Genomic DNA, 22,475 nt, shown 5'->3' on the forward strand with positions numbered 1-22,475 from the left:
GCTATAAGGGTTACCTGCACCAGCCATTCCTAATTTAACAGTGAAAGAATGCAGAAAAGGTGGCTAGTTAATACCAACTGCTTCCAACTCTTAGGCTACTCTTTTACCAAAAACCAGTTGGATTTACCATCACATTATAATGCCCCTACAGTTGAAAGGGGAAAGCACATTTGGTGGGACAGGAATTTGAACCCACAACCCACAGTTTGGGAGCTTAGTGCCCTATCTGCCTGGCAGTGTCACATGTACCCTGCAAAAATAAGAGTATATCTTCTGAATGTTTCATAACCATGTTACCAAGATGTCTATGACACTTACAGCCAATATAATTCACACATACCACTTAAGTAATTTAACCTGTGGTGTATGAAAATTATAATGATAGAAAACATGATCTAATAGAAATACTGCTACATAATCAAACATTTTTCATGATGCTCTTGTATAGTTTCATAAAAACTGGTCTCGTTAAATTTATAATCTTCCAAAAATATTTGGGATAAAAATAAAAATTCAAGCTAAGATTTGCTTGTTCATAAACACAATAGGCTATGTGTTTACCATGTACTTGACCATAAGAGACTTACCACTGGGTCACTGGAGGTCAAATTGGAGCTAATATTTTTATAAAAATTACTCTTCAGTTTTTTTTTCTACTTTCCATTGTATAATATATAACTAAATGATGATTAAATAAGTAATTTATTTCAAATACTGTAAGCACAAAACTTCACACCTGCTGTTTCCAGTATTCTTAATCATCTAACTCCTTGCCATTAGAGCAAAATTACTTCCCTTCATACCAGATTAGAAACTCTACATTTAACCTTCTAGCTACCTGCACCCAACTGCAAGAGTTGATCACTTTTCTATTTCCTTACAACTAAGTCAAAATCTTCACCAAATGTTTTATTTCCTTGCAGCCAAAATTATCAATAACTTTTCATTCTTAACCTTGCAAAACAAGTCTTTCATAAACTAGCATGGAAGCCTAACAAAATTTGAAATTTTAATATATCAACACAATGTCAATTTTGTAATTCAATTACAAAATAAACTTCTACAGTTAGCCACTGAAGTTCATACAGCCTGAATACTAACAGCTTCTGTGATGAATGTTAGGTCGTTCCAAGAGTGTCTCGTTCTGGTTACATTAATTACAGATAATGAACAAAGTACAGAAAACACAACAATATTCCAACAATGGTCAAATGTTAAGCCAAGAGAAAACATGTCAGCTAAACCTGCTAAAAACTATAATACGTCCACGCTTTCTATGACATCTTAAAAAAAACATTTTTCCAGAACTTACACATTTGTAAATGTGTTAATAAATATCTAAGATACTTAAGTGTTTTTATAGTTTATTATGATAAAACCTTGTGTAAGTTTCCTCACAACTTATTACAATATTTTGGTATATTAAACTTTGATGGCACAGTTATTTAAATGTAATGTTCTTAATTGTTGTAGTCTTTATTTTTTCTGACTTTCTAACTCAAAGAGGACACAATTTAAACTCTCTAAGGATGTGACTGTTAAAAAATAATTATACTTAATTTTAATAACAGTTTTACAAATTTTGGGCAAACATACGAAAGGGAAGATAAATAACTTCTTGGGTTACTCTTATCACTGAACAGTGGGACATACAGCACATCCATGACTCCAAAGTATGAATCATGGTTTTTAGCAACAGGGCATGAAAAACAAACCCTGGAATTCATAGTCTAAGCATGTTAACCACTAAGCCACACCTGACCACCTTTGATAACAATATTACAACAATTTTACTTAAAATTTTGTTCATCTAATATCACAAAAATGATCCTCCAATACAGTCAGCTGACTTGAAACTCGTAAGCTGGATGACAGTGAACTGTTTTGCCGTTTCGATGAATTATTTTTGTTAACTAAAAGAACTGATCACCCTTAAACTTTGTACACAGAATTTTACAAAAAAAAATATTCAAGTTATGGAATTTAACATCAGTGTATAATAACAGAATGAAATACTCGTAACAAAAATAGCATTTAACAGAATTTGACAGAAGTCTCATGAAAACTGATCTCCTATTCTAATTAATTAATTTATAAAAAGTACAGTATCTCTGAACATGCACTCGATGCATTTAAAATGTCATTTATTTCTTGCTTTAACACAAGTTCATCCATTTACAATAAAACAACTGTCATACAAGTTAAGTTGGAAGCCAGTGTTTGATTAAAGATGACCAAACTGCATTCATGGTAACTATAAAACTACTTAAGGCAGGAGATAGAATGGTAAACATAAATATTTTATTGTCAGACGGTGGTTCTCAAACTTACTCATTTCCAGACCACTTCAGAGCACAGCCACTCATATGCCAGTTCCACCCCACCTGTTATGTTCTATCTTATGGCCTTAGCCAAGGTTTACAAATCAGACATGTTTATTTTAGACCAGCCTACAAAAACACTTTGAGAACCACTGATAAATAACACACACATCATGATCCAAAAAATGAAATTCAAAGTTCAGGTTACAAACATTAATAAAGCATACAGTTAATTTTGGTTACATTATACAAGGTATGAAAATTAAAAAATCATTCAAAAAATATGACATTTGGTTATACCATATCCTTGTTTCTCTTTATGATCTGTTATTTCTCATTTCTTGAACTATTAAGTTACACATAATGATTTTAATTTCCTTGATTTACAAATCTTACATGCTGAAATGTTTAATAATGCAACACCAAGTGTTTTAATAACAAAGTCAAAAATTTAAGAAGCAAGCATTTAAAAATCATAAAAAAATATTCTAATTGTAAAATACTACTTGAAAAATATTCATTGCTATGAAACAAAGCTTGTTGGATATTTGGACAAGGTTCTCCATTACATATCCCTAATTTTAAAAATAATAGAGTTGAGAGAAGACAGCTACTCAATGGCACTCACCAATACTCTCAAGATTTGACCATCATGCGTACAATACACCCATGGTACCAAAGTGTGAAGTTATGTGGCAGTGACAGGTTGCAAATATTGGAACTGCAGCCTCACAGCTCTACACAACTACTGCTGTGTCATGTACGGTCCCTTACAAGAAACACACAAAACTTAGAATATCAGCAAGCATGCCAATGTAAATCAACCTCAACTAAACCTTGAAACTTAAAACTCAAAGCAAAGCATAACTAATTTATAAGACTACTTACTTTTATATCCAGTATAACTCAGAGAGCTTAAGAGTGAAAGCAAAAAATATGTTGGCCACACTGCATTTGCTACGTGCAGTGCCTATGATGCATTTTACTTAAATTACCTTCACAAGAAACTCAACAGTGCACAACACAAATATATAAAATTATCTTCCCACTGTTTATGTGCATAAAGTTCTAAGGTAGCTTACTTTGAAGGCAATTCTTACGAAGACATAAAAAGAGGCACTTTTTACAAAGAGAACACAAATTTCATTTTGAACATTAAAATGTACAAAAAACCTTCAATGTTCCATCATAAAAAACTAATTCCATCCAATTTAATATAGAAAAAAAAATTCAGCTTTGATTAAGTATATCTTAATTAAGGAACAACTTGCAATTCTCAAACTATCTACATTGAAAAGACATTTTTTAGAACTCAATCTTTTAATTTTAATTTTTTTTTTTGTTTTATCATCTATTTAAAAATAGACAAACTGTGTTTTTCCTGAAGATAATTACATTTCTCAAGAACACAGTCGTCAGAATTAAAGATGTTTTTATGGAAAGAAAAAAATTACTGGGATAATATCAAAAATTACACCAAATGAAAACCATAAATCTTCAATACAGTGAGAGTGAATGGATAATTTTATCCCATATTGTTACCAATATCGTAGTAGCAAGATTCCCTCCAGTTTTAAAACTGTTCTTCATGACCAACAATCTGTACACTTAAAGTACCAAAACCTTTGCTGTACAATGACAACTGATTGTAAGGAATTAGTGTAACCAATACACAATAAATTAGTAGATTTTTTACCTGTTTATAACACTACTTCTGGAAACAACAGTGAATGTCCTCTTTAGCATTCATTTTAGCTAGGCTTAGCAATAACCATGTCTCCTGTCTTTGCAGCATGTAACATTATTTGGTCTCAACATACGCACTAAACACCAGTACCAAAAGTATTTTTACACCACCGACGTTTGTAGCTATGGGTTAATTTTCTGTGTGACAGTATATTTCTCGCTAACAAGCAAAATCCCCAGCATTTATCGATTTCCAAAAGTGTTTTTTTTAGCAAATCAATTACACGGAGGTATCATATTAAAGCTTGTAGATATAAGGGCTACTGCAGAAACCATTAAGTGCTTCCATTAATAATGAATCTGTATATGAAATATGACAATCCAATAATCACTAACTACATACCATCAGGTGTTTCTCAGCTGCAGCAACTGTGAATATCCTCACACATAATACAGAAACTGTTAACATTTTCACACACACATACCACATCAAAGGCAGTCATATTTACACATGACACATGGTGCAACAAAGGTAAATAAACTTCTTCACAAAATGAGTTATTTGAACTTAATTTCATACTAATAATAAACTTGCAACTTTCCCTCAATATTTATTTTTCTAACAATATAACCAACACAGCTATATGAGCAAATTCAAACGTGTGCTAAAAATGTGAAAAGCTACTGAAACGACTTAGGCCTAACAACAAGCTCAACAAATTATCACTTACTTTAAAGTTCACTATAAACTTATCGCATTGTGTAGCTGGAATTCATGGAATTTTCCTGAATTTTTCTTTTAAGTTACTGAAGTACACAAACTATTCAGATTATTCATTATAGTTAAACCATAAGAAAAATATGTAACAAAAATAGACTTGAGTGTTAAATAGTATTTTAATTTAAATGTAACTTCAGGTTAGTCCACAATACCAAGTAAGAAACTACTTTACATAACTGTTAGTTTTAGTTTTGCCTTTATAAGACAAAATGTACATTTTACAGTTCTTTCCACACTGACACAAGTAAACCCAAGAAAAGAAAAACACTGATTTAGAATAGCTTCTGATGTGCATTAATTCTGCTTTAAATAATTAACTTTAAAAGTCCTTATAATAGTCTCACACACACACACTACATGCATAGTGAATAATATATTTTATTTTTCATCACTTTAGTGATACTGTTACCAAAGGAATGTTTAAGTTAATGCATTGTTTTTTTGGTATCAGTAAAAAAGAACTAAAACAAAAATTCACATCTCACATGCGAGTTTTCCTTCATTTTCAATTACAGAATGCTGATGTGTGACTTTTTGTGTTTAAACTTTTATTTTAAAAAGTTTTTTTCCCTTGTGTTGAAAAACAAAGAATTGGTTTTTCACAGCTTAAGTATCTTACTTCACTCGCATACCGTATTTATGATTCTTCAAATATAACTTACCTAATCTATTCATTTAAAAATGTGAAAATAAACTTATTTCTATATTTTTAAGGAACATGAACCAGTGTGATAATACCAAAAATTAACAAGGATTTCATATTTAACAACCTCAGATATCAAAAACCAATAATGCTGCTTACCATAATACATGCAATAGAAAGCCAACCTACCAAAGTGCATGACAGTTTCTGAATATATTCATTACAGTTAACACTTGCCACATTTAAACACCTACTTTTGTGATTCATCAATAAACCAAAGCAAAATACATGAATCTGTGGAGTCCACAATCATTTGTGAAGTAACCTAATTTCTAAAACGTACAGGTCTCAATATGACTTACGTAAAACCGCTGTGGTCTAAGCATTACCAAGTGAAGTAACCTAATTTCTAAAACGTACAGGTCTCAATATGACTTACGTAAAACCGCTGTGGTCTAAGCATTACCAAGTGAAGCCTAAAAACCAATACATCTAAAGTACAAAAAAGTATTAAACTAAATGCAACTTTGTTAGGCTTCTAACAAATACTCTTTGAAATGAATCAGTAAACCAACACTAAAAACTGCTAACCTAATTATTAAAAAGTTTGTTAAGGATAACTAATCAAGTGTGTGTATAAATAATGTATTATCAAACCAAGGACTATCAAAACACAAGCAAAACTAAGTTTACTCTATCACATCTATTGTGTTAGCAGATCTCCCATCTAACCAATGGAAGTGTGCTGACAATGTATTTCTAGCTTGTTTGTTGACTAAACAAATAATAAATTAAAGGGTTAGGATATCTTCAAGTAATCCTCTAAGACACATTTAGGCTTGATTCTTTAAGTTAAATCTCTCTTCTTAATCATGTTCATAAAGGTATGAATATTTATCTTTAACCCATTACTTGATTTGCCCAAGATAACTCTAAAACCCTTAATGTTTTAAAAAATATTTGTCCCAATTTATTTACATTACGTATTACAATTAGTTCTCATCGGAAGTGCCAACATTTATTCTGAAGTAATCCCAGACTTTACTGTAGTTACATTGAAATATTTAGCAGTCCAAAAGATACGACATTTATCTATCAAGTAGATTTTTTTCTCACTATCAAATAAGCAGAAGATAAAAAAAAAAGTAGGGGGCATATAAAAATCTTGACATAAAATGGGTTAATATCTTTTCTAAATATTTTTAAGTAAATATGGATATCTTTGTTGTACAGCTAAGGTTATATATCATAACATGAAAAACAACTGAAATTACGAGAGAGAGAAGAGATCAAGGAAATTAGCATTAAGCCCTCAAATCAGTTTGGTTCCAAAGAGACGTTGTGTGCTACAATCAAGATACACAGAATATCTTAGTAACATTTTTCTGATGCTTTCTAACAATACACTTGACCAAACAAGACAATGCCTAACTATATGAATAGGTCCTTCATCTTTTAATGAATTGTTGAATAGTTTTGAAAGCAATTCTTACCTCGCTTAGGTTAAAAAGCAATGAATAAACTATGTAGTTACCTAACAAAGTTATGTTGATTTAAAAGTTTACATTTTACTTCATTCAAAGAATTTTCATCAGTACAAGCCTAAAATTAACCTAGCAACCTATCACAAAGACCACTTTTACCAATGCAAGACAGTACTAACTTGCAACAAGCTCCATTTTAACAAAACATTGGGAAAATTCTCCCAAATTCAAAGCATTTCAGCTTTCATTAAAACATTTATCCAGGTGATACACTACTGCTATCACACATTTTATAAAGCCACACATGACATTAACATCAAACAGTACAGTTTGCCATATTAACTACAATCTTGTTTTCTAGGCCAAATCATCATTCAATCCATTAGAACACAGAAATATGGCCAAAGATCATGTTTTGTGTTTTCATGTTCTCATGTTTACAATACACATCCTATTGATAGAAGCTTCAGCAATAACTTTTAGTTTGTTTAAAATGAATATTCCTACGAAAAAATTCTAAATTAAAAAATCCAGAACACACAGTATCTCACAAGGTTTAACCTGTTCAGTGCTGTAGACAAGATAACTCGTCCAAGCCTATCGGTAACACAGTGCCACAGACGAGTTAATTTGTTCTCAATAATACCCAACTTCAACGCTAGTTGTCAGCACCATACATGCATTTGACCAACTTACAAATTGTTTCACTTTCGATCCAAAATGGCGTCACAAAAAAGTTACAAAATTAAGAAGCATTATAGTTGTATTATAGCAGCTGAAATACTTCGTAGTCAACAGGTTAAACTTCATAAATGTTGTCCTTATTTTTGGACCACACATCATTCAAAACTACTAATTAAAAATGTTCAGAGAAATGCATCAAAATATATTTACAAATACATATTAACAAATAAAATCATTACAACCTTTCACTGCTCATCTCCTTACTAGAACATCTTCTGTAAGCAACAAGACAAAACTTTTACACCAGATTAAATGGCAGTGATACCAGATATAAAATCCAATACGAACGTATGTAGTTAATAAGTACAAGAAATGTAGGGCAAAACAACAAAGTATCCAATCAAGCTGAAGTTCAGAGCCACGCTGACAGCAACAAGGCACCTGTAACAGTGGCCACCAAGGGTTAAACTTCTTTTACCTTGAAACATAAAAAAAAAAAAACAGCTAATGATTCCATATTCACTTTTAATTAACATTTTAAAAAAAAATACAAGTATTCAGAATATAACTGATCTCTCAGGAACTTCTGAGTTCAGTATTCAGAATATAACTGATCTTTCAGAAACTTCTGAGTTCAGTATTCAGAATATAACTGATCTTTCAGAAACTTCTGAGTTCAGTATTCAGAATATAACTGATCTTTCAGAAACTTCTGAGTTCAGTATTCAGAATATAACTGATCTTTCAGAAACTTCCGAGTTCAGTATTCAAAATATAACTGATCTTTCAGAAACTTCCGAGTTCAGTATTCAGAATATAACTGATCTTTCAGAAACTTCTGAGTTCAGTATTCAGAATATAACTGATCTTTCAGAAACTTCTGAGTTCATCTTTCAAGTTCATAAAAAGCATTCCTTTTATTCTTTAAAGAGAGTATAAAGATTGTTTGCAGTTAAACAAGTGTTTAAAGTAACCAAAATAATTCTGTCCAGGAAAACAGGAACAGACCATATTAAATATCTATACAAGTAAGGAACAACCTAAATAAAATACATGTGTAACCAGCCCAAACTGAATCTTTATATATACATATATATAAAAAAAATTTATGGAAACAAGGAACTTCAGTCAAAAGTTGTATGACATGATGAACAGAATTTTCCTTTTTGTTTATATTACTTTCCAAAAACATTTATCTTCCTTCTATTTTACACTTCTGAATATTTACCTTTAGGCTTACCAAGTTAGGTTTAGAATAGATTCTGGTTTCCATGTCTAAAAACATGTTTATCACACTAGCGTCGTGTTTATATTCTGTTAATGACAATCTTCTGACATTTCAACAGTACAATGTCATCATAGGTATTTATGGCTGAAAGAATGTATGTCATAGCTTTTCTATGGAAATGTATTAATACAGAAAAGCAACCCTTATGAAAAATATTTCAAAAATTACTATTTATACCATAGTGAATTGTGCAGGGACTGAAAAGAACATAAGACTTACATAAGAATACAAAACCTGCATAAAAATATCCTAGAACATACTAACCTTAAACTCACACACCCAGAGAGTGGTTATAAACAAATGACCCTGTCTGAATTCACCATACACAGGATACATAACAAAATTTTTCCCTTAATAAACTACAAGTGAACAAGCTGCTCTCCAGATACACTAGAGACAAAAAACTGTATGATGTGTACCTTGAATATGAAAAATGGAGGTGACATTGGACAAGACCAGGTTTTAAGAGAATGCAACAAGAAATAGGAAATTAGTGATGACGAGAAATGTACTCGGAGTAAATATGCATCTTAAGACTGCTAAGTATGGATATTAAAACTCTTATTAAAATAAAGTAGAAAACAATGTTTCCACCTTCTTAGGTCATCTTCAGGTTGTTCTCCACTTTATTTTAATAAAAGTTTCTAAACCCATACCAGCCATTTGGGGTACAAATAGGAAATGTGCCATCAATCATGAAGTGATAAGGACTTCCATGCATTTGGTTTCCTCAAGTGTTGTGTTGGAACCAATAACAATGTGCAAGTTGCTCTATGGTAAGTCTGTCATCAATGTGTGAGGACTAATAGACTGAACTTACCATTAGTTGGAGAAAGTTATTAAAAATACAAATGGATAAGACTGAACTAGCCATTACGTGCAGACTAAGATGACCATGCCATTAGTTGCATAAACTTGTTAAAATAAAAGCTGTTTGCCTGTTTCAATGTCAAGCTGTACATTAAGCTACCTGCACCCTGTCCACTACCCAGAATAACACCCTGTATTGTGTCTGTTAACATACCTTGACCCACAGCGTATGTAGCCACGGCCCTCAAACTAAACATGATCAATAATGATAAAATGTTTGTAAAGGCAGCACAGATCTTTACACTGACTTTGTCTTTTCTTTCTTCACCGGTGTGATGGTATTCTTGTGGTAACTAAGATGGAAGTTGTTCTAAATATGTTATTAACAATTACTAAATCCCTAAATATTTTGCACCAAGTCATATATCAATTTTGATTAGCACAACCATCAACATGTCCCCTGAAGAATAAAGATCCATCTTTTGAAAGTGCTCACGTTAGAACATTTTTATTGATTTCTATCAAGCCTACACCCTTGTGCAAATTAATTGAAACAAATGGTCATTTTATAATATTGTCAGCATGGCGGCCGGTGTGGGCTCGCTGGACTCGCTGATTTCCTTTAATAGTCATTTTTTCACACAGACGGCGTCATTAGCTGTGTTTTGCAGTACGGTCGATCTATTTTTGGGATATATGACGAAATTTTGAGGAATATTACATCATTCGAAATTGCGTAAGAAGGGCAAGGAGACCAGTCAAAAACAACTTACCAATTCAATGAAGAAAAAACAGTATCAAAGGGGTCTGAAATACAAGGACTAGATGCAAGAACAATGAAGAAAGGTGTTATTCAGTGACGAGACTCATTTCTTCGTACAGGGTCAAAGAAGTCTGCATGTGCACAGATCTTCAGGTGAAAAACTTCGAGAATCTCACATCAATCAGTTCGTAAAACATTCTTTGAAGATGTTTTGAGGCTTTTTTAGCTACTATGACATCGAAGGCTTACACATCATAGAAGGTATGATGCGAGGACCACAGTACATTGAAGTTTTGCAGAAAAGAGTCGTTCCAGAATTGAAAAAGATTTCCAGATGGATCTGGCATTTTTCAGCAAGATCTGTCTCCGTGCCACACATCAAAACTTGTGAAAAATTTTATGACTACAACGTGAATAAAAGTGTTGGACTGACCTGGAAACTCTCCGGACTTAAATCCTATTGAAAATCTTTGGGCAATTTGTAAAGAAAGACTTCAGGGAAAAAGACTGTACTACGAAAGATAAGCTAATTGAAGTCATAATTGAGGTGTGGTACCACGATCCAAAAATTAGTAAAGATTGCAGTCAACTCGTGGACTCGATGCCAAAGCGGGTTAATGATCTTCTGAAAAATAAAGGCAGTCATATCATGAATTAATTTGTGAGCACCACTGCATCTCAACTATGATCAACTTATCACGCTCAAGTTGATGCAACTCATCACCCAACAAACAAGTGTCACAAAAACTCAACCACCAACAACTTACAGTTATCTACTTGTCTAAAAATTAAAAATATCTAATCCCTGAAAATATCAGCCTTTAAGTGCATATTAGAATAGCATGATTTTTGTTAAATCATAAACATTAAAAAGTGCTCATCCAAAGTTAAATAGCTAACAGTAACACTTGTGAAGCTACTGCAGTACTAATTATAAGGTTAAATAAGACACCTTTACCTCACAAAAATTAAAACACTATAGTTCTAAAAAAAAGTGTTTAATAATTTAGCCTTGTGTTGTTTATTAACCACATAACAATCATTCAGCTTATATTTAAGCTTGAATTATGGTTCATCTTGTTTAGCATGGTAAGTAATAAGTTCATATCGGTGAAGTGGTTCACTCCATCTAGTTTAGCACCCACTTTGCACAAAATAAACAGAGTAATCCAGCTAGCTTACTCTGATAATCGTTCAATACATAAGAAACAAGTGGTATAGTTTGACAGCTTACCTTGACAGTTTAAAGAGTTTTGTTCTGTTGAAGACACTTCCTTCCATTCTTTCTTATCAGGTTTATCAGAATCTGTTTTCTGCAAGCTTGAAGATCCCAATGAACTTCCTTTACTACTGACGTTTCGCCGTCTGACCTCGTGCAAGTTTTGTTGTTGCCACTGTTCACGTGCAACAGAAGGAGGCCAAGAGAGGACACTTGGTGAAGGTTGGGAAAATGATCTTCCATTAACTGACTCAAACCTTAGATCATCTCCACAGACTGACCCTTTTAAAATCAGATCAGAAGTGAGTAAACTGTTTAAGTAAAAAAGAAACAAAAGTGATATTTTTTAAAGTATCAAATTATTGGATATTGTAACAACATACTTTTGATTAACAGTTCCAAAAGCTAGTACTAATATGACAATACTCTATACTTACATTTTATCAGTACCTTTATATGATTTTCAATATGGGTAGTAATACAGCTATAAAAAATAAAGTGTCTTACAGTTTGTTAGTTGTTCCAGCTGTTGTTCGGAGATACGACTAAATTACTATTTAAATGTTTAACCATCAACACATCACAATGATCGCTTTGGCATAAACAGACTGACAAAATAAATGAAATGTATTATTTTATAATATAGGTCTAAAGGAATGTTACCTTTAATATTTTTCAATCCATATGCAGAATGATTTTTTCATGTGTACCACAATCAAGACAATGTGCAGATGTGCACTACCACTTAGTATTGGGGGTAGGGATATTTTTATATCAACCCTATTGGATCATTTAGGCTGCTTTTCAATGTTACCAGTTGGTTATGTGGGCTTTAGGCCCACTGACTGCCAGCATCATTAAAGTTGAATGTCCTTGGCATCTGACTGCTTATTGTGTGGCTGTACAGCTTAAAGGGAACATTGGTCTTAAGTTAGTCAGATTATGTTAATGAATTGCTTTTTACACAACACCTACCACAGGAATGCAGTACCAAGTGCTAATGTTACCATCTAGTCTAGTGTGCAGTAAGAGGAAATAAATAAAATCATATTAAGTAACACTTTTGCAGTGTTGTGTGTAAAAACAATTAGTCAAACTACAATAACATCAGTTTTGAATGATTCCCCTACATTGGCAATTTGGCTGTTGGAAAACATGTATGTCATAATGTAATACCATTTAAATAATGAATAAACATAGATGTCATTACACTTTGGCTTAACAAGATACCCTGGGTATCAATACTGCACAACACAAACTAAGCTTAACAAGATACCCTGGGTATCAATACGGCACAACACAAACTAAACTTCATGAATAACTGGTATATGAATTTTACTTACATGTTAAGCAAGTAATGTGAAAGTATACCTTTCTAAATACTGATTGGTTGGATTCATAAATCGAGTTTTATAATGTACATTAGCTTTATTCATCCAGGTTTTACTTACACATATTGAAATTATCAATGCATGAAATTATTTTTGTAGTTTATATGTATGATTCTGATAAGCATATTCATTTAGTTCTTAAAGATTTTGGTTGAAGTTAAGAAATGTCAAACTCAAGGTTTGTTTTAATATACTAGCTCAAAGCTTTGATACATATATGCTTTATGTGGTAAGTCACTGATGGTATCACTGAAACTAAATGGATAATACAACTCTCAAATAGTTTAGTTCTAATAGGGTTAAAGGTTGTTTCTTGACTTATTTTCTAACTAGATGAGACATTTCCACATTTAGTACAACCTGAACAAGAGATTGTCTCAATTGATTCACATAATAGTTGTATTAAAGTTTAACTTTTTCAGTATGCTAACTGTGTAAAAGGTTCCTCAACTGGTTTAGTTCAAACTGGGCAAGAAGTTGTCTGTCGACCAGTTTACATTCCGGGAGGTTTGTCTGTCGACCAGTTTACATTCCGGGAGGTTTGTCTGTCGACCAGTTTACTTTCCGGGAGGTTGTCTGTCAACCAGTTTACATTCCGGAAGGTTGTCTGTCAACCAGTTTACATTCCGGAAGGTTGTCTGTCAACCAGTTTACATTCCGGAAGGTTGTCTGTCGACCAGTTTACATTCCGGAAGGTTGTCTGTCGACCAGTTTACATTCCGGAAGGTTGTCTGTCGACCAGTTTACATTCTAGGAGGTTGTCTGTATTAGTTTTGGTGATTAATCATTAGCTTGCAGGAACCCTCTTTACTGATTACTTATCAACAAACATGAAAAGCCTGAGAGTTAAGAATAAATATGGAATATCATTACTCAACAAGAACCTCAGGCTGGTAAACAGAAACCAATTGTAATCTGTGTTACATGAACAAATGGCAGGGCAAAACACTAAAATTAACAAACCAGTTCCATCAAAAAAGTGGGTATTAACAAGAAACTATTAGTTTAGGACAAACAAAACTTCAAACAATATTTGGAACTTTTTGTTAGTGAACTAAAATAGAGAACAATGTAAATGTATTTTTAAGACTACAACTACAAGAAAAAAAAACAGTTCTTAAGTTGCTTAAATTTCCATAAGATGCCTTATGTCAACACTCATATGTCACTTATGTCAACTGTCAACACTATCCCCCAAACATTTTCGAAAGCTCTCAGAATGTGAATTCTGCACTAAAAAATGAAATTTTATATAAAGGTTTCATACATTTTTTTGCACACATTTATTAAAAGTATATTGATTAATGTTGCTACAATAATTCTTATGCTTGTGTAGTTTGAGTTAATAAGAAGTGAACTTTAATCTTGTATTCAAAATATTGGAAAAATATCAATCATAAATTATTTTTCGACTTATGGTTTATCTACCAATTCAAGCCATAAAGTTTAATCCACAAAATAACAAGGTAAAGAGCTGTTACCTGAAGGGCTCGGGGCACGGCTTTCCTGTGATCCCGATAAAGAAGGTGGCGGTGTGAGAAGACCACCAAACCCACTTGGCACTGAGCTGTTAAAATGAAGTCCTCGACCCAACTCATGTTCCATTCTAACAGGTGGCACAGGCAGTGACCAATAGCCACCAGCTACCCAGGAAGCTTGAGTGACACTTTTAGCAGTGAACCGAGCTGGCCTCACAAGGGATGTTTGAGGTTTTGAGGCTGAAAAGCCAACTGGTCTTGGAGATGCAGAATAAACTAAAAATATATACACATGTGAAAACATGTTCATGGACAATCTATAAATAAACCCAATAAAAACTTTGTGAAACATTTTACTTAATGAACACTGGCAAGATAGAAATAAAAATAAAATTCTAGGATCTCAAGATCTTCCAAATATAAAAACATACTCCATTCACATACAGTTCGCAACATTATAAAGATTATGTACTACATTCACATACAGTTCGCAACATTATAAAGATTATGTACTACATTCACATACAGTTCGCAACATTATAAAGATTATGTACTACATTCACATACAGTTCACAACATTATAAAGATTATGTACTACATTCACATACAGTTCACAACATTATAAAGATTATGTAAGAATTGATTTAGTTTTTCTCAATACCACATGAAAAAAAATTCTAAGAATATTGTGTACTACATTAAAACTGCCTAGTCACATATAGAACACCCCCCCCAAAAAAAAATACTGTGGCTCACCATAAACCAACAATGAAGTTTGGAGGTAGCTTAAATAGGTATCTTCTAAAAAAACATTGTTCATTTATAATAAAGTTTTCTTCCTTAACCATTCAAACCATCTCTGAACTTTTGTTTTAAGAAAATAAAGTCATCAAATTTAAACTAAAGGAGTCAGAAACATGTAGAAAATGTTTTTAAAATAACAAATATTGAAACATTGAAGTTCAATCAATCTTCTAGACTTGGTATTTTTTAAAAATTTGAAGATTTACACTCTTCAGATCTTTTAGACCAACTAAAACCATAATTCATTGAAATAGCTGGTTGGTTGATTTAATGTTTTATGGCACAAAGCAGCTAGGCTATCTGCACCAAACATCCAGTAAAAAGCTAAAAGTAAATTCATTAAAATTCATAAAAGGAAATTAAGGTAAAACAAAGTTTAAAAAAAAACAAAACAAATAGCATAAAACCAATGTTTACATCTAGTCTACAATGTTGAGAAAACCTACAGTAATTCAAGTTGTAAAGGACTTTCTGTAGCGTAATTGTAATTATCATAACTCGCCAGGAAGACAAACAGATAAGTGCAAAAGCCAATGCCAGTCACCTGAAGTTAGCCTTTCCAGTCCTGGTTCCGAGTTATTTGGCGTTATGGCCATTTTCAAAAAGGAAAGTAAGAAAAAGGTTTTAAAAGACGTTTACCAAAATTATAATAACTTGCCAGGATGACTAATGGGTAGTTCAAACAGCAGAGTTTGTCACCTGAAGTTGACCTTTCCAGTCCTGGTTGTGAGTTATTTAATGCTACAGCCAATTTCTAATTTCAAATGGAACTAGATAAACTGTGATTTTTAAAGGGAACCACAATAAAAAGGTGTAATGTATAGATTAAGAACCTTAAATGGCATTAAAAGATTAATGGCCTTTAAAAAACTAAAAACATTTCCAAGGTGGACAGTGTCCCAATCACCAATAACACTGTAACGTTATGGACAAACCTTGGGACGGAACATGTTTAAAATGGTGCCGTTGTTGAGAGTCGTCACGATGACAAGAAAGTGAAATGTAGCTATTTGTGATCTGAGTGTTACACAAATTACACACTAATGTATCAGTTCCACATAAAAGAAAATGATGAGTTAAAAAACTGTGACCAATGCGTAGTCTTGTCAGAACAACTTCCTCTTTCTGATCCTTACGGAAGCAAGACAGTTAGAGTCCAATATAGGGTTTTATTTGGAAAAGCTTGTTTCTCACTCCAACTTGACTGCCAGCTGGCACGGAGCTGAGCCTTGAATACAGGACCACAGTCCAAGTATGGGACAGGTACAGTAGTGATAGTACCAGAGTAGATAGACTTAGCTGCAGTGTTGGCAAGTTCTTTCCCATGAATACCAACGTGGCCCAGTATCCAGAAAAACTGGATAGAAGTAGATATTAAAGAGAAATGGGCCAGTCAGTTTTGAATATCGGCGAGAACAAGGTGTGAACCAACATGAAGTGATTCCAGGGCCAGTAGAGGACTAAGCGAGTCAGTATAAATCATGCAGTTTAAGTACTGCTTAGCTTCTATGTGATCCAGGGCAAGAGAAATGGCATACAGTTCAGCAGTGAACACAGAAGCTGTAGAGGGGATTCTGCACTCAACCACCAAACCACAACAAATCATGGCAGAGCCCACACAATCACCTGATTTCGAACTATCTGTATAAATAGGAATGGAAGGATGGTTTGAACGATGTTCAGCAAATAGCAGACATTATTTCCAATCAGGAGTGTCTACTCTTCTCAGATGACTTGAGGATAGGTCAGAGTTGGGGACTGTAAGAAGCCATGGTGGGATGGGCCGACCAATGGATACAGCAATGTTATCTAAGGAGAGACCCAATTCATCCAACTGCACCTGGATACGAAGGTCAAAAGGAGCAATGGCAAAACATCTGTTCTGTAAAAGTATGGCCCACCAAGGAAGGAAAACATAACCCCAGGTGAGATGCTTTGGTAAGAAGCAGTTACAAAGCATACAGAAATGACCGTTGAAAACAGCGGAGGTACAAAGAATCATGAGACTATGTATAAGCTCTGAACTGGGAAAGTGCAGAAAGCCCCAGTGCAGAGCCAAAGTCCAAGATGATGAACGTGGTCCAGCATCTTTAAGGCCGAGGTCCATAGACCAGTGATCCATAGTCGAGTTTCGATTGAATCAGAGCACGATATATCTTTAGCATAGAACATCAATCCATTCCCCAAGTGGTGGAAGAGAGGACACATAAGATGTTCAGTGCTCTTGTACATTTGACCCAAAACTGCTTGATGTGTGGTATAAAGGTCAGCTTACAGTCAAAAAATATGCCCCAAGAACTTTGTCTCAGGGACCGCAGGCAGCACAACTTCGACATGGTGTTCAGGATCAGGGTGAATACCCCGTTGGCAGCAAAATTGTATGGAAATGGTTTAAGAGAGAGAGAGAAGTTAAAGCTGTTTGCTGTGGTCTACTTCAGTAAACAATTGAGGGCAGTCTGTAGCTGCTGCTCAACATACCTCATGTTCAATGGCTGACATGTGATGTAAAAGTTGTCAACAGAGCTAATTTGCAACAGTGAGAAGTTGTTCAGTGATGGCATTAATTTTTTTAACTGAAAAGTGTGACACTCAGAACACAGCCTTGAGGGACTCCAAGTTCCTGGAGAAAAGAATGGGAAAGTGTCAAACCCACACAAACTTGGAATCTCCTGTCCATTAAAAATTTTTTAAATAAAAATGGGTAAATGGCCATGTGATCCACATGGTCTCACAAAATGCCATACCTCCATGTTGTATTATAAGCCTTCTCAATGTCAAAAAATATTGATACAAGATGTTGTCATTTGAGAAAGGCTTCTCTGATTGACATTTCAAGTTGAATCAGGTGGTCCATGGTGGAGAGCTGTCATCAGAACCCACACTGGGTGGGCAAGAGGAAGTTGTTTGATTCGAGGAACCAAACAAGATGAGTATTAACCATCCTCTCTAAGATCTTACAGAGAAAACTCTTCAAAGCAATTGGACAGTAGTTTGAAGAAATCTTGAGATCCTTTCCAGGCTTAGAGAAAGGTAAGACATAGCCTGATGCCAGGCATCAGGAAGAACATTCTCCTGCCAGAATCAGTTACAAACAATCAGAAGAATAGCAAGAGAAGCCAGAGATAGATGGCACAGCATGTTGTCATGTATATCATCAGGTCCAACCAATGTACTGCCAGTTTGAGTTCCACCAGTGTAAAGGGACGATTATAGTCATAGAGACAATCAGCTTGAAAGGAAAGAGGTGATCACTCTGCCAGAGTCTTGATAGCTAAGAAGGTGGAAGAAGAAGCAGAAGTGCTGGAAACCTGGCAAAAGCTTTCTCCTAGAGTATCTGCTACTTACTGGCTATAAGAGAGCAAGATCAAGAGGGAGACAATTATATTGCTCACTAAACTTTCGAATCTTGTCCCATATGACTTTAAAACTGGTAGTAGAAGATATGCTGGTTGTGAACTTAATCCAAGATTCCTTCTGGCTTTGATGTCTTACCCACCAAGCATGTGTACAGGCCCACTAGAAAGCAATATGGTTCGAGAGTGTGAGATATCTACGGAAAGTATCCCAGGCCCATTTTTTAGCCTTCCGTGCCACGTGACAGGCAGGATTCCACCATAGATGAAGATATAATGGAAAATGTGTCGAGGTTTTAGGAATACATTGAGCAGCTGCTTGTATAATACAATCAGTTACTGCTGCCACCTGGTCATCTATTGATGGCTTACACATGATGGCAGGAACAAGTTCTGCAAGAGCAGCAAAAGAGGGCCAGTTTGCCTGATCTAGCTTTTACTGGGGCATGCGGGTCAGGTGGCATTGACCATGGCCAGTCTCTCTCAAGATTGTAGGAAAATGATCACTGCCTTGTGGATCATTGTCAACCCTCCATGAAAAATGGGAGAATAATGAAGGGAAGCAAACTGAGAGATCAATAGCAGTAAATGGCTGACTAGATGCATGAAAATAAGTAGAAGAACCAGTATTGAAAATAGAAAGGTTGTGATGAGAGAGCATACGCTCACAGAGCGACCCCTCTTATCAATATCAGAGAACCCTTCTGTCCTTATTCGAGGGAGGTCTATCGACCTCCATGGACCATGCCCTGGGTCGATTGGACAGCTCTTTGCTGTCGTAGGGGATTCCAGAGACTGATGATGTGAACAAATGATTGTTTTGCATCTTTGGGTGGGAGAATAACATGTACCCAAGGAAATGCCCATACCTGGATCCATAGGATATGGATCTTGAGGTTTGTTGGAATGTATGTAAAGACCAGAGATAAATGTTAAAGTTAATTCATCAACGTTTTTAACCACGGAGGTCACAAGACTTTCCATTTGTTTGGAGAATGATTCTTTTGGAGACACAGAGATCTGTCTGCACTCCCACTGTAGTTGTAGAACGAAGTGAAGCAGCATACATACGAGATGAGGTGGTGGACAGCAATTTTAAAGCATCAGGATAAGTAATGTTATGAACTGTTTTCAAACACTACACCTTTTTCTTCCAACCATTTAGGCAAGAACAAAAGTAGGATGGGTGAGAGCCATTGCAACTGATGCAATGAGGTTCTGTTTCACACTTGTTGGCATCGTGGTCATTGCCACAGCAACAAGCACACCTCAACGAACCACAACATGACCAAACCACTGACACTGGAAACATTTGAAAGGGTTTGTAATGTATGACTGTACCCTGCAATTAAGATAACCTGTCTTGGTGGTGGCAGGTGGACGTGGTGACATAAATGTCACAAAGAGGACACTGGTTGGCATCGTAATTCCATCTTTGCGAGTGTAGATATGCCTCACTGCAGAAACTCTTTAGGTGGAGAAACCAGGAAGAATCTATCTTCAAATCTATCTCAACAATAACTCCTCATGATGAATTCAAAGTAGCATGAGGTGTTACCTCAATAGGTATATTCCCAATTGCCTTTGAATGCAAGAGGAGTTCACTGTGTTGAGAATTGGATGTTTCCACCAATATGTCACCAGACTGAAGCTTCTTTACTGACTTTGGAGAGCCAGCAAGTTCCTCTAGTCCCTGCTGAATGAAAAAGAGAGACATTTGCCCTAAAGGTTTGTCTGAAAGTGAATGCAATATAAAGAAAATGAGGTACAACAGGTGGTACAGATGATGAAGATTGCTGCTCAGAATCTTCAAGATGTGGTCATTTATCTGTAGACTGTTTTTTCACTATTTTATTAAAATTTTTAACTGGAGTATCCATAATAAAGGAAAATTATGGTGCCCATTGACCCCACCCACCCTGGAGCCCTATGAGGGGACGCATTAAAATGTCAAACAAGGACACTGCAGCAATGCCAGGGTTTCATAAGCACTATACACAAACACCAGTGGGTGGATGTTTAGATCCCAGAGGAGATAAACTGAAAGAACAGAACCTTCCCTGGGAGGTCCCCTCACCACATACAGGAATCCACACTGAGGGGTCATTGAAATAAACTTTCATCTTCTAAGTACTGAAATTCCATTAGTGTTATGAATTAAATTAAAAACTAACACATTCACTAAAAACATTCTTACTTAATGTCTTCATACTGTACAAATTTTTCTCATTAATTAAATCTTTTAAAACTTTAGTTTTAGAGTGCAAAAAAAAGTAAAAAGTAAAATCAGCCAAATTGTGTCTAGTTTCAGCAAATTGAACTTATCATTAATTTAAATTCAATTTCACAGATCTGAAATTAAAAGGGGAAGAGATCAATGGATAATTTCATTAAATGTTCAAAGTTCATAAGCAAATGCTGAGGAAACTAAGAAGACAGGTAGCCTAAACTGGTGTGATTTTATCAGACACTAGTAAACTCTGGGGATTACAAGCCCACATTTACAAGGTCACTGTGATGCAAATTTAATGCCCAAATTAGTCTTTTACACTTTTTGAGTTTAATTATCACTACAACTATAACACAAGTTTAATTTCTTTAACCAAGTTATGAACAGTAATTAATTGGCCTATTTATTTGTATTCTGACATAAATCAATACCACATTTGGAATTTGCTTTTGGAGAATTCACATTAACATGTTTTTAGGAAGTTGTGGTCTCCCAAAGAAGTTGGATGAAATATTTTATCTGTGTGCAATCCTCAGGACCTGAAACGATTCTTTCTGTACCACTCAGAAATTTGTACAGCAAGCAGTTTGAGTTACGTGGCACACACAAATACTAAATCTGATATTAAAAATGCTTTATATAAAATCAACCAATGACATATGCATCCCCACAGATGGTACCTATAATATTACAATATCAAACAGATGAACAAGTAAGTGAACATGGCTGACTAAAACAAACAGATTACACTGACAGAATTTGACAGCAGAAATAAAAAATGAAAGATCTATTCCACCACATACTTTTAACATGCCACTTACCTTGTAACTTTGAAGCAAGTGAACCAGGTGAGGTAATATGTAAAGCATCTAGCTCTAAATGAAGAGAATGATGGGCAGTGATATTTCTATCAGTTCCGAAGCTACAGGTGGAACTATTTGTAAATGATTGGCTGGCTTGTTTAGTTCCAAAACTCTGAGAAAGGTTGTCTATGCTCTTATGTCCACAGGATGAGGATGACCTATTAAGAACCTTAATTTTTCTTCTGGATGAGGTCAGTTGATTTGCCTTGCTGAAATAAGTAATAGGAGAATCACACATTCTTGTCTCTGTCATACTTGAACATGAATGGTTAAATCTCTTCCTTTATAAAAAGTAAACAAAAGTGATGCTATTCAAAATTAGTATAAAAATATTTAACTACACAAAGATGCCTTTTTCTTTTAATGATAAAGAAAATTATATTCATTCTTGACATTGGTTAATATCCTTACTAAAAAAAATGGTTTGTCAATGTATGAGTGATTGCTTGTTTCTAGAATACAAGAAACTCGTGAGTAAGTTTACCCAAATAACTAAGTTTATTCAATAAGGTGATTCAACACAAAATAGTTATTACTACAGTGACAGAAAGGTAAAAAGGTGTCATGCTATTTTATAAAACACTTTCTTTTTTAACCCAATCTGCATGAGTGAGGGTCAAGTATACCTTCTACAGAGTACCATCTAAACTGGTAATATGTACACGTTGTCATAATTA

General features: G+C 34.4%; 1 protein-coding gene across 2 annotated transcripts in view; it reads right to left on the reverse strand.

Moving 5' to 3' along the window:
• Nucleotides 1-3,637: 3,637 nt before the first annotated feature.
• LOC143254284 (transmembrane protein 201) overlaps nt 3,638-22,475 on the reverse strand; it is a 30,215-nt gene continuing 11,377 nt past the window's right edge. The window contains exons 7-10 of one of the 2 annotated variants that reach the window (XM_076509187.1): nt 21,757-22,007; nt 14,552-14,824; nt 11,695-11,961; nt 3,638-8,077 (exon numbers count right to left, since the gene is read on the reverse strand). In XM_076509187.1, coding sequence (XP_076365302.1) covers nt 7,956-8,077; nt 11,695-11,961; nt 14,552-14,824; nt 21,757-22,007 — 913 coding nt within the window. In that variant the 3' untranslated portion in view covers nt 3,638-7,955. Of the gene's footprint in view, nt 8,078-11,694; nt 11,991-14,551; nt 14,825-21,756; nt 22,008-22,475 lie in introns of those variants that run through there. The other variant, XM_076509189.1, reaches the window with a different exon arrangement.

This window comes from Tachypleus tridentatus, chromosome 6 (assembly GCF_004210375.1).
Source record: "Tachypleus tridentatus isolate NWPU-2018 chromosome 6, ASM421037v1, whole genome shotgun sequence".
Classification (NCBI taxonomy): Eukaryota; Metazoa; Arthropoda; class Merostomata; order Xiphosura; family Limulidae; genus Tachypleus; species Tachypleus tridentatus.